Raw genomic sequence first — 13,525 nt, 5'->3', positions numbered from 1 at the left:
TCTGACAAAACCCCATGTGAACTCACACTTGACATGCAGACTGCACACAGAGGGCACACTAGCCAAGAAGTGAATGTGAGAGCCAACCACTGCAAGGTACAAAGTTAGCCATTGCATGTCCACACTGCTATGCCACCACATGCCATTATATAAGCTACTAACTAAAGACATTAAGTCACAGTTATATGGGCTCACACAATTTGATCAAGCAGATTTGATTAATTAGGAGAAAAAAAATCCAGAATCAACTATCTTGGATATCTCAGAGATATCTCTGTTGGTGAATTTTTATCTTGGAAACTTGATTATCTTACCCTGATTCATCCGAAAACAGAATAGCCAAATACCAGACTTTTTCTTAGACTTTGTAAAAGCCTTTAGTTGTCTTGAATGTTTATGGGTCTGCAAATCGTATACTACAAAACAGTGTAAAAAACTTCTCTTTGTGGAAGATTTTCAGTTCATATATCTCTAGTTAATCACTGTATATTAATCAGATCAGATAATAGTAGTAGAAATAGCGAACTTAAACTCATCTTAAGTCAAACAAAAATAATAAAAAATATATAATTTGAAATATTGTAAAGAATTACTAAGTATTTGAAAGTAATCCAAGCAAGGCAGGCAGTCTGTTTCCCATTATAGAGTACAGCACCCCTTTTGGAATGTACATCACAAGACATCTGCAGCAGCTGGAAAGGCCACAGAAGTAAGAGGATTACTGGCCTCAAACATATGCCCTACAGTGACCATCTCAAAAAACTCCAGCTTTACTCCATAGCATATCGCCTACTCCAAGGTGATCTCTGCCTAACATATAAAGCTATGTCAAACCCAGAGCTGTTTAGGTCCTAAAGAAATCCCAATCCCTCCGAGCTACACACTCTAGAGACCTAAACATTGTCACCACAATAAACAGGACATGCTGGAGGGATAGATTCCTGTCCCAGAGACTTCCAATACTTTGGAACAAGCTACCCATCTATGTCAAACAAAGTTCCTCATTAGCACTCTTCAAGAAAGATCTTGATAAGTGGATGGGAAATAGAAAATAAACCCCAGGGATCACTTCTGTGGCTCTGCTCGACAGGGGCACATGAAAATAACTTTCTTGGGTGATGTAATCCATGGAACCTTGTTGGCTAGGCTTACTTAGGCCCTTGGGCCGATAGCCTAGTACCTACCTATGAACCTATGAAAATCTTCCACACAGAGAAGTTTCTTACACTCTTTTGTTTTTGGACCCACTATACTTGTTTAGTGGGTTGTCTGAGACTTTAGGGAAACCAGGGAGATTACAAATCTTATACTACCAATTATCTCCAGGTATGAGTTCAGCGACTAAACTATTCTACACATTGCTTTTTCCTAGAATGGATGTATTCTCATTCCTTTGAAGCCTTTGTGCTGCAAAGTTGCAAACAAAAAGGATATTCACATCTCCAAATATTTTATTTCTTAACCCTGGAACCCAACAACAAAAGAGGAGATTAGCATAAATAGTGATATTAAAGGTATTAATGTACCAGGATAAACCCTGTTGTATGTAAGTATGAGATCTCTGCACCAACAGGTCTGTAAAAGTTATAGCCATCTCACAAACTGACACATCTCAGGGTGCACCACGTCAGCTTTGAATTAGTACCTGTTAAAACGGAGGTGCTCGGAGAAAAGAATAGACGTGTTAACGGCTACCTTTCATGGAATAGTACTGAATCTGAAGGTCTAGCAATCCAACAGCAACATGATGTAACCCCATGATGTTACTGTGATTTAGACATTTAACTGACTAATGAATTGCCTCTGGCAGGTGGCATTTGTCATTGTTTTCCCTGGAAAGACACCACTGCGGATGGATATTTTTCCTCTGCATTTTGACTTGTGTGTTTCTGCTTATGCATTATGTTAATGTCACTGCATTTTAATGAGAATAAGGGTGACAAGTCTTCATAAATAAACAAGCTTACTTTAACTGCCTTAGTGCAGTGCAAAGATACTCTCTTTTGTCTCTCTTCTCACAGCCAGGTCACCCTTTTGCTACCACTCTGTTTCTTTCTTTCCACACTATATTAGGTGGAAGGTAACTTCCAATATGTCCAACTGCCTCAGTAGCAGCATGATTGTCTAACTTCTTCTCTGTCATTTTACTACTTCCCATATTTCCCTTCTAGTAGTCTACCTTAGCCTTTTTGCTTACCTGTGCTGGCCATCTCCCTTTTCCCCACATTCTGCCTTTCTGGCCTGCAGTTTCTTTACCTTATCTGCATTCTGTTCCGCCATCACATTCCCCGTCATCTCTATACCTTTTCTTTACTATTTTTCTCAACACTTGTAGCACTATTTCTGATGTCTGTCCCTCTCTTTCAGCACTGAGACACTGACTCTCTTTACAATTAAATGCCTTCTTTCTGTATTCTTGTATCTTATGCTTTATACCTCACATTGCATACAACAGATAATATCTGCATCTTGATCAATATAAACCTTTATTTCCATGTATACTAATCTCCCAGGTTCCCCTCTCCCAGTCACATGGCTTCTCCCCATCTCTGCCTCACTCCTCCATCTAACTTTCACTTTCCAAATGCTCTTGTCTTTCCAGTTTTCTGGTCTTCAGCTAGCTTTGCAAACAACTTTACCCTAGTATCCTTCTGTGCCTTCTGTTAATGTGTTCAAACAACACAGAATCAAATGCAGAACTTCTATTTTTCATTTTCTGGTCCTTCATTCCCCTCCTCTAAATAGCTTCCACTGCCTTAGACTCAATTTAGACCACCACAACAATGGCAGGATGACAGATAAATAGCAAATTGGACTGTGTCCATTTGTATGTTCTACAAAACAATTTCAGCAGAGCTGCCATCTTTAAAATGTAATTGAAACCAATAGATCTGTCCCTAGATTTCCGCTTGCCTAATTTTACTTGTAGCTTATCGTCATGTTTTTATTTAAAACTAACACTAAATTAAGACTGTTTCTGGTATGGTATCCCCTACTTCTCTGGCTAACTTCCATAATCTCCTTCAAACTCTATATCCCTGCATCTGAACCAGCAGTAAACAACTTTCCCTTAATGACCAAAAAATTGACTTCCACAGTAATGACAGACAAAAACTGCAACTCCCTAAATTACCTTGGTTTTGTCCTTTTAAAAAACAAAACACTAAACATAATCTAAACTTGGTTAACTCTTCTTTTTTAGAGATAGTGATTATTTACAATTCAGCAAAAATGCACAACCTCATGTTTCCTCCAAGCATAGCACCATTCATCCATCCACAACCCTTTTTTCCCATTTTTGCATATCTTCACATTCTCCATATTCTCCACACAGAAGGCAGCCTAGCTGGGAATCAAACCAGGGAATCAAACCAGGGAACCTCTTGTGTGAGGAACCAATACTATCCACAGCACCACTGTATGTAATGCACAACAACCATTTTCTATAATTATCAAATGGTGAAAATAACTTGCCCCATTCTTTATATTCTATGAATTCTTTATTTACTCAAAAACAGATCCGCAGAAGACCTGCATGACCTACAAAATGAACTGTATACAAACTGGTCTCATCTTAGTTTACTCAAGGCCCCATTAGTGCATGCTTGAGTTTAACCAACACCCTTATTAACCAATAGACTAATTGCTTCCTTCCCATACTCAATTACAGAAAAGGAAATAGGGCATCCTAGATGACCTTTGAACTTCTATAGCTCATGAAAAATAGGGGCGGGATATGCAGAAGCTGGAGACAGGTGCTAACATCATTATCCAAATCCCCTACAGGTGTTTAAGGACCTCCCCCAATAAATAAAATAAAACAAAATAAAACAACAAAAAGTTATCTGCTATCAAGACAAATAATTGCATCTCCCTTCTCCTACTATAAGATGCACAGTTACTTTATATGTTCACAGTTTTTATATATATATATATATATATATATATATATATATATGGGTACATATGAAAACATCGACAACTGAAAATACCGACTGACACCCGACAAGTGAAATCACCGACAAAATCGGACGTTTCGAGGTAAGGGATGTAAATTGCCACTCATGCCTACCATGGTAGCATAACACTGCCACACTTACTAAACCATGGTAGGCATGAGTGGCGAATTTACCTCGAAACGTCATGTCGTGATTTCTGTCAGTTTCGGTATTTTCAGTTGTCAATGTTTTCATATGTACCCATATATATATATATATATATATATATACATACATATACAGAGTAAAAGCTGTACTCACTTTTTTCCATCACAGACCCACCCCCCCATTTTATTAGTCACTGCAGCTTTACATCATACCACATTAACAAATCTTAGCTTGATGCTTCCACAAGGCATCTCTCACCCTTCAAACATTATCCACGATGTTCCTCACTTCCTATTCACCTTTAGAAGTAGTAAACCTCCTTCAAGGCATGAATGGGAGCATGGTTTACTCCAGTCTTCATCCTTTCTTCCATCTACTGCATGTTCTCAGTCAGCTAACCCATGTAAACTATCTGACTTGGTAAAGTTGGATTAATTGAGCATAATGTACAGTTTAATACACACGGACCCAAATTTATTCATGTTCCTCATAACGATTCATCAGTCCAACCCTACAGAAGTTAACAAAATGCAGAAGTAGGCATTTGGGCAGAAATAACTGACACCCAAAAATTATATGGCCATTAGTAATGTTAAACATTGTATGAAGAAGGTCTTCTATCAATTCAGAGCTGGGCATTCTGAGCTACTGCATGGCCTTTCTTAACCCTATCTCTCTTTTGTGGCACAGTACTTGCATAATGTACAATGAGGATGTTTGACTTCTATGCTATCTACTTAAGGTATAAGTATTGTACATGGTGGCATTACTTTATTAGTGTATGCCTCTGGGGAAGTGTGAGACATATCAGTGGTCTTTAAACTTCCCCTTTTTATTACAAGATATTATTCATTCTTTCCTCAACTTTTCAGCTTTATATAAATGTTTTGGTTTATTAATTGTGAAACTTGTCTGAGGAATTGGGGATTGGCATAATGGTTAAGGTGTTTACCTCACAGGCAAGAAGTGTAGAGCTTGATTCTCACTAAGGGAAACTGGCTAAGCTTAAAACAACCCAAGAGCAGCTTGCATAGCATTTACCAATAAATTGACTCTGAATAATGTTATGTTTTATCCAAGGTAACACTAAACTTAAAATATTAGCAAAACGAACATCACATAAACATTGTTATAGCAAGGTATGGTCCTTGCTGTAATGCAAGGTAGTATCTTGCATTACTACATGCATAAGCAGATATAACAGCCATCCCACTAGTTAATAAAGCAGCTACTTTACCAGAGTATGGTTATCTTGTATCACTATGTGCATTATCAGACAGTGGCATGTATCACACCAGGGTATGGTCATTATCTTGTATCACTACATGCATTACCAGACAGTGGCACGCATCACTGTATTACCAGGGTATGGTCATTATCTTGTATCACTACATGCATTACTAGACAGTAGCATGCATCACTGCATTACCAGGGTATGGTCATTATCTTGTATCACTACATACATTACCAGACAGTGGCTTGCATCACTGTATTACCAGGGTATGGTCATTATCTTGTATCACCTCATGCATTACCAGACGGTGGCATGCATCACTGTATTACTAGGGTATGGTCATTATCTTGTATCACCTCATGCATTACCAGACAGTGGCTTGCATCACTGTATTACCAGGGTATGGTCATTATCTTGTATCACCTCATGCATTACCAGACGGTGGCATGCATCACTGTATTACTAGGGTATGGTCATTATCTTGTATAACTACATGCATTACCAGACAGTGGCTTGCATCACTGTATTACTAGGGTATGGTCATTATCTTGTATCACCTCATGCATTACCAGACGGTGGCATGCATCACTGCATTACCAGGGTATGGTCATTATCTTGTATAACTACATGCATTACCAGACAGTGGCTTGCATCACTGTATTACCAGGGTATGGTCATTATCTTGTATCACCTCATGCATTACCAGACTGTGGCATGCATCACTGTATTACCAGGGTATGGTCATTATCTTGTATCACTACATGCATTACCAGACAGTGGCTTGCATCATTGCATTACCAGGGTATGGTCATTATCTTGTATCACTACATGCATTACCAGACAGTGGCTTGCATCATTGCATTACCAGGGTATGGTCATTATTTTGTATCACTATGTGCATTACCAGACAGTGGCATGCATCATTGTATTACCAGGGTATGGTCATTATCTTGTATCACTACATGCATTACCAGACAGTGGCATGCATCATTGTATTACCAGGGTATGGTCATTATCTTGTATCACTATGTGCATTACTAGACAGTGGCATGCATCATTGTATTACCAGGGTATGGTCATTATTTTGTATCACTACATGCATTACCAGACAGTGGCATGCATCACTATATTACTAGGGTATGGTCCTTATCTTGTATCACTACATGCATTACCAGACAGTGGCTTGCATCACTGTATCACCAGGATATGGTCATTATCTTGTATCACTACATACATTACCAGACAGTGGCTTGCATCACTGTATTACCAGGGTATGGTCATTATCTTGTATCACTACATGCATTACCAGACTGTAGCGTGCATCACTGCATTACCAGGGTATGGTCATTATCTTGTATCACTACATACATTACCAGACAGTGGCTTGCATCACTGTATTACCAGGGTATGGTTATTATCTTGTATCATCGCATGCATTATCAGACTGTGGCATGCATCACTGTATTACTAGGGCATGGTCATTATCTTGTATCAATACATGCATTACCAGACAGTGGCTTGCATCATTGCATTACCAGGGTATGGTCATTATCTTGTATCACTACACGCAGTACCAGACAGTGGCCTGCATCATTGCATTACCAGGGTATGGTCATTATCTTGTATCAATACATGCACTGCCAGACAGTGGCATGCATCATTGTATTACCAGGGTATGGTCATTATCTTGTATCACTATGTGCATTACCAGACAGTGGCATGCATCATTGTATTACCAGGGTATGGTCATTATCTTGTATCACTACATGCATTACCAGACAGTGGCATGCATCACTATATTACTAGGGTATGGTCATTATCTTGTATCATTACATGCATTACCAGACAGTGGCTTGCATCACTGTATCACCAGGATATGGTCATTATCTTGTATCACAACATGCATTACCAGACAGTGGCTTGCATCACTGTACTACCAGGGTATGGTCATTATCTTGTATGACTACATGCATTACCTGACAGTGGCATGCATCACTATATTACCAGGGTATGGTCATTATCTTGTATCACTACATGCATTACCAGACAGTGGCATGCATCACTATATTACCAGGGTATGGTCATTATCTTGTATCACTACATGCATTACCAGACAGTGGCTTGCATCACTGTATTACCAGGGTATGGTCATTATCTTGTATCACTATGTGCATTACTAGACAGTGGCTTGCATCACTGTATTACCAGGGTATGGTCATTATCTTGTATCACTATGTGCATTACTAGACAGTGACTTGCATCACTGTATTACCAGGGTATGATCATTATCTTGTATCACTACATGCATTACCAGACATTGGCTTGCATCACTGTATTACCAGGGTATGGTCATTATCTTGTTTCACTACATGAATTACCAGGCAGTGGCTTGCACCACTGTATTTAACCAAAGTGGCTAACAATTCGGATGTGCTTTTATACTTCTGAACCATTTCATAGTGCATAGCACAGATTGGTGCACAGATTGGTGCAAAGCAGGCCAGTGGCAACCTGGCAGCCTAGCCACATCATGCATTTTGTTTAATTTTATCTTTGTTTTTCCGGACTGATATGTGCTTTTATGACTTAAACTTTTTACTTTTAGAATTACTTTAGTAGTTTTGGCAATTTAATTGTTATCTCAGTTGCAGTATTTTGTGGTATTCTCGGTTAGAAGCAATAACAGCAGCAAGAATAATCCATCGTCCTTTATAATCGTTGATCTAGATAATGGAATTCAATGGCTCTCTGAATGCAGTATTAAGCAATATTAGCAGCAACAGCAATGATTGTTGTTTTGCATCGTTGTACTGTCTTTATTCCTGTCAGTACTGGTTTGACTGCTGCTAATTATGTTTATTAATATTCAGAAGTGCAATACAAAGTAACAGCAAGGCACAGTTTTAAAGTACAGCAAACTGATAATGGAGTAAGGAATCCGCAACAAGAGATGTTGAGGCAAGGGCCAAGGAGCCTGAAAGTTTCTGCCTCTTTCCAACTGTCCTTGACTCTGTCAGCATTATTAATGGCTTGGAACAGCAGATACCCTAACAAGTTCTCATAATTTTGACATTGCCTGCTTCAGATTTGCGACTACTTTTCTGCTAGCAACAATAATGTCTGCTTACATAGGTCAGAGTTATGACTGCCCTGCTTTACATGGGTCAGAATTATGACTGCCCTGCTTAACATGGGTCAGTGTTATGACTGCCCTGTTTTACATGGGTCAGAGTTATGACTGCCCTGCTTAACATGGGTCAGAGTTATGACTGCCCTGCTTTACATGGGTCAGAATTATGACTGCCCTGCTTAACATGGGTCAGTGTTATGACTGCCCTGCTTAACATGGGTCAGAATTATGAATGCTGTCCTTACATGGGTCAGTGTTCTGACTGCCCTGCTTACATGGGTCAGAGTTATGACTGCCCTGTTTTACATGGGTCAGAGTTATGACTGCCCTGCTTAACATGGGTCAGAGTTATGACTGCCCTGCTTTACATGGGTCAGAATTATGACTGCCCTGCTTAACATGGGTCAGTGTTATGACTGCCCTGCTTACATGGGTCAGAGTTATGACTGCCCTGCTTAACATTGGTCAGTGGTTTGGCTGCCCGGCTTTACACGGGTCAGTGTTATGACCACCCTACTTTACATGGGTCAGTGTTATGACTACCCTGCTTCTGTTCCTGTTCCAGCCTTGTGGTACTGTACTGATTAGCTCTTCTAATTGCTGTGTTGGATTATTTGATGGACCTGGCTCAGGAGATAAGTACCATTTCTGATTTTTACACATTCTTTGCCTATTTACTTTGCTGATTTGCCTGCCCTTGTTGATTCTTAGTGCTCAGAAGTTGAGTCCTGATGTTATTTTGTAATGTTTACTGATTTACATGTTCTAGCACCCTACAGAGGCTTAGAAGTTGAGTTCTACTGCTGATTTGTGATATTTTCCTATATCTTGCAAATTACTATGTCATCTGTTTTAATAGTTTTACTTTAATTGTTTTTGAGTTTATAGTTTGTAATGTATGTTATGGCTATCATTGCTCACCATCAGCTCATATAATACAGGAAATCATTATTTGTAGGGTTAGAACCTTTCATCTCACTCTTATCAGTATATCTTATGCAAATATAATGACAGCTGGCATATGTGAGCTAATGTGGAACACTTCTATGTGCATTCCCCTAATGGACATCGACTGCACTGTTTCCTCTCGGGAGTAAAATATCTGACTTCTTATTTGTTTATTTATTTACTTAGTTAGTTAGTTACCCATTCTTATTTATTTATTCATTCATTCATTCAATTATTTTGATTTGTTAACCGGGTAGGTAGACTAATCAGCAGACCTTTTTCAGCCATAACCTGGACCAAAAAGCACATTAAATGTAATACACTGATACACAGAAGACAGAAATTCTAACAGCATATATAGGGTACTAACAATACATAAACAGGTAACATGACTAGCGGGTCCTGAAACAAAGTATTTTTTTTTTGCAGAACTTTTACAGTATTTAAAATTGCACAGTCTACATGCTTACATGTGAGTTTTGGCATAAGAAAGGAATGTAAGGATTATTTTTTTTTTCTTGAAGTCATATGTATATAAAGTCTTGCAACATTTGATCTTTTAGTTTTGTTTTGTTTTTAATGTTTTGAGAGTGTTCTGCTGACATTCTACTTGGTGCTTATTTCAGATTACTGGAGCTAATTCTTATTAACTCATTGCACCCATTGTCCTGCCTCTTTACCAGTGGCAGTCAATTGGGGTACATTTTCTGCACCCCCTGGGCACTTTATACTGATTTGATGTGAATATGCAACAAATCAGGGATTATTTCTGGCCTGCTGCAGGATGCTGACCTTGCTTTCATAACTGAGACAAGGCTTAATGATAACTTTGGTCCTCACTTTACTGCAACTACTTCAGCTGGGGAGTCTGTGGGAGACCCAGCTGTCCTAAAAAGGGCTGGATTGGGGAGCTAATTTGCCATGTTGGTGGCCAAAGAAGTCAATAGCCACAGGTTGCTTCTAGAAAGGCCAATTCCTTTGCATTTGTCTTTGTTGCAGGAGCAAACTACCATCTGTCAGGTTGTGTGGGAGCATTCCTGCAAGAAACACTGACTTCCTTCTTAACTCAGTTCTAGGTCACCAGCACCTGGTTGTGCTTGGTGACCTCAGTCTCTAGGCTGATAATGAGTCCATCACACTTGCTTATAAATTTAACTATATCTAAAGGCTTTTGGTTTGCTCAGATTATTACCTCTACAGCTCATAGACTCGGTCATACTTTAGACTTGATAACTCACAAATTAGAACATACTCTGGACTTAGTTTTCTTACTGGATATGAAGGCTAGGGACTGTTTGTTTGACCATTACATTGTTTGCTTTGCCATTGAGCTAATATAGTTTCTTTGACCTTCAACTGATGGTGATCCATCCTACTAGTTATCACCCCTGACATCGTCATCACTCCTAATATCTTCTATTGTAATCACCTTCATTTCCTTCCAGAAGATGACACTGATTCTCCTAATGCCATGGCCAACAACTATAACAGGTTATTCTTCAAGTCACTTGATTTTCTTGCCCGAAGTCATGTGCACCCTATCGCATGTGCACCCTATCGCATGTGCACCCCATCGCATGTGCACCCTATCGCATGTTCACCCCATCGCATGTGCGCCCTATCGCATGTGCACCCTATCGCATGTGTACCCTATCGCTTGTCCACCCTATCACATGTGCACCCTATCACATGTGCACCCTATCGCATGTTCACCCTATCGCATGTGCACCCTATCGCATGTGCACCCTATCGCATGTGCACCCTGTCGCATGTGCACCCTATCGCAACTAGGAGGCATAAGCCATGGTTTGACTATGAACTTCAATGTCTATGACAAAAACGTGTCAGGGTGATGTGTGGATCTTTGGAATGAGAAATTCAAGCCAGATGATCACTGTACTGCATTCTAGGCCAAGTCTGCTCAAAAGAAAGAAGCTTATCAACCTAAAGAGTTCACAGCAGCAGTTGACCACTGTGATATCCTGGTAAATAAGGGAGACCACATGATTCTGGAGTTGTCAGGCCTTTCTTTATTAAGAGCCTTCAGGTGCGCACCCATGCTACATGTTCACAACTTCTGCAAGTCATCCATACACCGGAAACAACAAGTTACCAGAGAATACAGAACCAACACTACATGTTGAATTCCCCACAGCGCCCCTACAGTGCAATAACAACATTACCAGCCCGAATACTACATTCCTCCCCTTTTAAGCTATGACATACGTCACTTAATTTCTAAATAATCGGCTAGGTAATACACGGTTACCATACAATCGAGCTATGTTGTACTGTTAATCTATACATGCACTTTTAACACTGATAGTCCTTCAAGTAACTAGGTTTAACCAGCACACGCTTAGAACGGCGCAATGGTACCACCTTAGGTGACTCGGATGTCACAGTTACCCTCTCTGGTACCGGTGTGTTCATCCCTGGAACAATTGGATCCTCGGGAACCTCTCCTTCCGAGTTCCGGCGATCTCCCTCAGGCTCCAAGATCTGAGATCCTCCTGCCGCTGCGAGCCCTTCTCCCAAAACTAACGGTATCTCCGGGGCTTGCAGTTTCAGGAAGTCCTTCTTCTGTTCGCTCCGCAAAATCTGATCTACATGTCTCCTCACCAAGAAACCTCCATTCAACCTCACCTGGTACGACAGTGGACCTGTACTTTTGACAATGAACCCTGGAATCCATTTAGGTCCATAACTGAAGTTTCGCGTCATCACTGCATCTCCCTCCAGGAAACTTCTCTCTCTTTTTTGTCGATCATGATGTTCTTTTTGCCTCCACTGGGTCCTCTCTACCTTAGCTCGGATGTTTGGATGCACCAGGTCCAATGTTGACCTTAACCTCCGTCCTTGCAACATCTCGGCAGGTGACAAACCTGGTAGACTGGGGTGTACGTAATTGAATAACACCCTTGACACTTTGGCTGCCATACTTCCTTCTCCGGCCTTTTTCATCATTGCTTTAAAGGTCTGGACAGCCCTTTCAGCACAACCATTTGAAGCTGCATGGTATGGTGCCGATGTGACATGTACGATGCCATTTTTTTCCAGAAACCCCTTGAACTCTTCACTCGTGAAACATGAAGCATTATCTGATACAATAGTCTCTGGTAGTCCTTGGTTACTGAAACTCTTCCTTAGGCATTCAATGGTAGTGGTAGAAGTGGGTGTTTTGACTGGATAGGCATCCATCCATTTAGAATGGGCATCCATGATTATCAAAAACATTGCCCCTAAGAAAGGGCCGGCATAATCTATGTGCAGTCTCTGCCAAGGTCTACTCGGCCACTCCCATGGGTGTAGTGGTGCCCCCACAGGTAAGTTACGATGTTCTTGACAGGTGTTACACTCTTTCACAGCGACTTCAATGTCGTGGTCCAACTTGGGCCACCAGAAATAACTTCGTGCTAAGGCCTTCATTCGGGTTATGCCCACATGACCTTGATGCAATTGCTGTAAAAGTGCACGTCTTCCTGGGGGTGGAATTATCACTCGTGCCCCCCACAACACACATCCAGCTTGCACACTCAGCTCTGTTTTCCTCACCTCATAAGGTCGAAAACCTGGATCAGTTTTCTGGATTGGCCAGCCTTGCTGGACCCACTGAAACACTCTAGCTAGCACCGGGTCTTTTCGTGTCCATTCACTCAGTTCCTTTGCGGACACCAACGTAATGTCCTCCATCATCAACACTCGGTCCTCCGTTTCCTCTTCCTTGAGATGCCCCGGTAGCGGCAGACGGCTCAGCGCGTCCGCATTGCTATGGTGTGTCCCTGGCTTATAAACAATCTCATATTCATAAGCTCTCAAGGTTACAGCCCATCTCTGAATGCGGGGAGACACCATCTGCGGCACAGCTTTCATCTCGTTGAATAGTGACAACAAAGGCTTATGATCGGTGCAAATAGTAAACTTCCTGCCATAGAGGTATTTGTGGAAACGCTTAATTCCAAACATTACAGCCAAACCCTCTTTATCTAGCTGGGAATAATTTGACTCCGCTGGTGTTAAAGTTCGTGACATGAACCCGATGGGTCTTTCTTGTCCATCTGGCATACGGTGTGCCAATACGGCCCCTAATCCATAAGGTGAGGCATC

The 13,525-nt window shown here is 40.8% G+C and overlaps 1 protein-coding gene across 1 annotated transcript; it reads right to left on the bottom strand.

Annotated features, from left to right (window-relative positions):
* Window positions 1-12,397: 12,397 nt before the first annotated feature.
* On the bottom strand, window positions 12,398-13,291 carry LOC122802009 (uncharacterized protein K02A2.6-like; the record flags this gene model as incomplete). Its single annotated transcript, XM_044071757.1, has 1 exon — window positions 12,398-13,291. A coding segment is annotated over exon 1 (894 nt), but the record flags the coding sequence as incomplete, so codon positions are not given.
* Window positions 13,292-13,525: the final 234 nt, after the last annotated feature.

The sequence above is a fragment of the Protopterus annectens genome, chromosome 5.part0 (assembly GCF_019279795.1).
Source record: "Protopterus annectens isolate FY-2018-M chromosome 5.part0, PAN1.0, whole genome shotgun sequence".
NCBI lineage: Eukaryota > Metazoa > Chordata > Ceratodontiformes > Protopteridae > Protopterus > Protopterus annectens.
The sequence above is the reverse complement of the archived record's forward strand: the minus strand, read 5'-3'. Positions and strand labels throughout refer to the sequence as shown.